The 1194-nt window shown below is 48.0% G+C and overlaps 1 protein-coding gene across 1 annotated transcript; it reads left to right on the top strand.

The window, feature by feature from the left end:
• Positions 1–416: 416 nt before the first annotated feature.
• On the top strand, positions 417–964 carry Pmar_PMAR008872 (hypothetical protein; the record flags this gene model as incomplete). The annotated part of the gene is made up of 2 exons (XM_002769458.1): positions 417–791; positions 843–964. Coding segments are annotated over 2 exons (497 nt in total), but the record flags the coding sequence as incomplete, so codon positions are not given.
• Between the last annotated feature and the right edge of the window lie 230 nt (positions 965–1194).

Below are 1194 nucleotides of genomic sequence, written 5' to 3'. Positions count from 1 at the left end.
TGGCTCGTTGGACAGCCGAAGACAATGTCTACGAAACATCAAATGTCAGCAACAAGCCTTGCAATACTTGCCGCACGCAAGTGGTACAGGCCAGCAGACGGGCGGAATAAAGACAACTATCTCGCAATATTCGCACAACGCACAGCTGATTGGATCCTCAAGGTTGTTAGGCGAGCTTTTTCGAGGTCAAACTCAGTCATATGATCGCCATTATCGGCCTGCTTATCCATCATGATATCAAAGTTGATGTTCCCCGTACCAGCCAGGTGAGCATCACTGTTAACAACACCCAAGATGAGCAGGATAGTCAGACTGGGGGCTTCATATCAGCTCAATGTGATGAGGATGGAATGCCTTGAACGCTCAAGAAATACTGTCAATGACAGGTATTCAACACAACATAAGATGTGTAGAGGATGCATACCACTGGTTCTTGGGTTGGCTCTTCGCAGATCTTGGCTTTATTCGTTGGGTTCCAGTATGCAGTGAGTCCTATTCATTCAAGCCTTGAATTTCAAGGTACCTCGAATGGCTTCGTTCGTCAAGATAAGGTCACCAAACGCTTTGAGGGCGAGTTTGGGGGTCGTTTCGCAAGACTTGGCAAGGAGCTGGCGGAGTGCTTGAACTGCGGCGCGAAGCTCGTTATAGCGAAGTCGAGCTATAAAGCACTGCGAGATCATTCTTGCCGTGCTAAGCCATCTGAAATAGCCGGCGACAAATCCGCCAACAAGCTCGAAGAGACGGCTAGGAAAGCATTCAACGAAAAAACAACCGAACTCATCATCAACATGGTGAGCAACATCCTGAGTCAGGACTCCTCGGCAGTGGTCGAAGTTTGCTAGGTTGTTACGGACAACATGCCGATTTCTCTCGTTGAGAAGTCTGGTTTTCAAGCCTTGGTGTACCATCTAACATGCCGAAACAAGCCTCAGTACGTTATACCCTCTCGTCGGCAAATATCCCGGTAATGAAATACTGCTGCTCCCTATGTACTACTGATGGAAATTATAGTCAAGTCCCGGCCTTCAATATCCATCGGTCGTATTTAAACATTTCAGGTGGCTCAGCGATCGCTTGGATATCTGTACCGCTGGTTTCAAGGGCCTTCAGAATTGTGCAGCCATCGGAATCACTACGGATGTTTGGACGAGGGCTAACAAGGAAAGTGTAGTATTGGTGGAAAAACGACGGCCC

This window comes from Perkinsus marinus, assembly GCF_000006405.1.
Source record: "Perkinsus marinus ATCC 50983 genomic scaffold scf_1104296965832, whole genome shotgun sequence".
NCBI lineage: Eukaryota > Perkinsozoa > Perkinsida > Perkinsidae > Perkinsus > Perkinsus marinus.
Note: the sequence above shows the minus strand (reverse complement) of the source record. Positions and strands in the feature narration are given on the sequence as shown.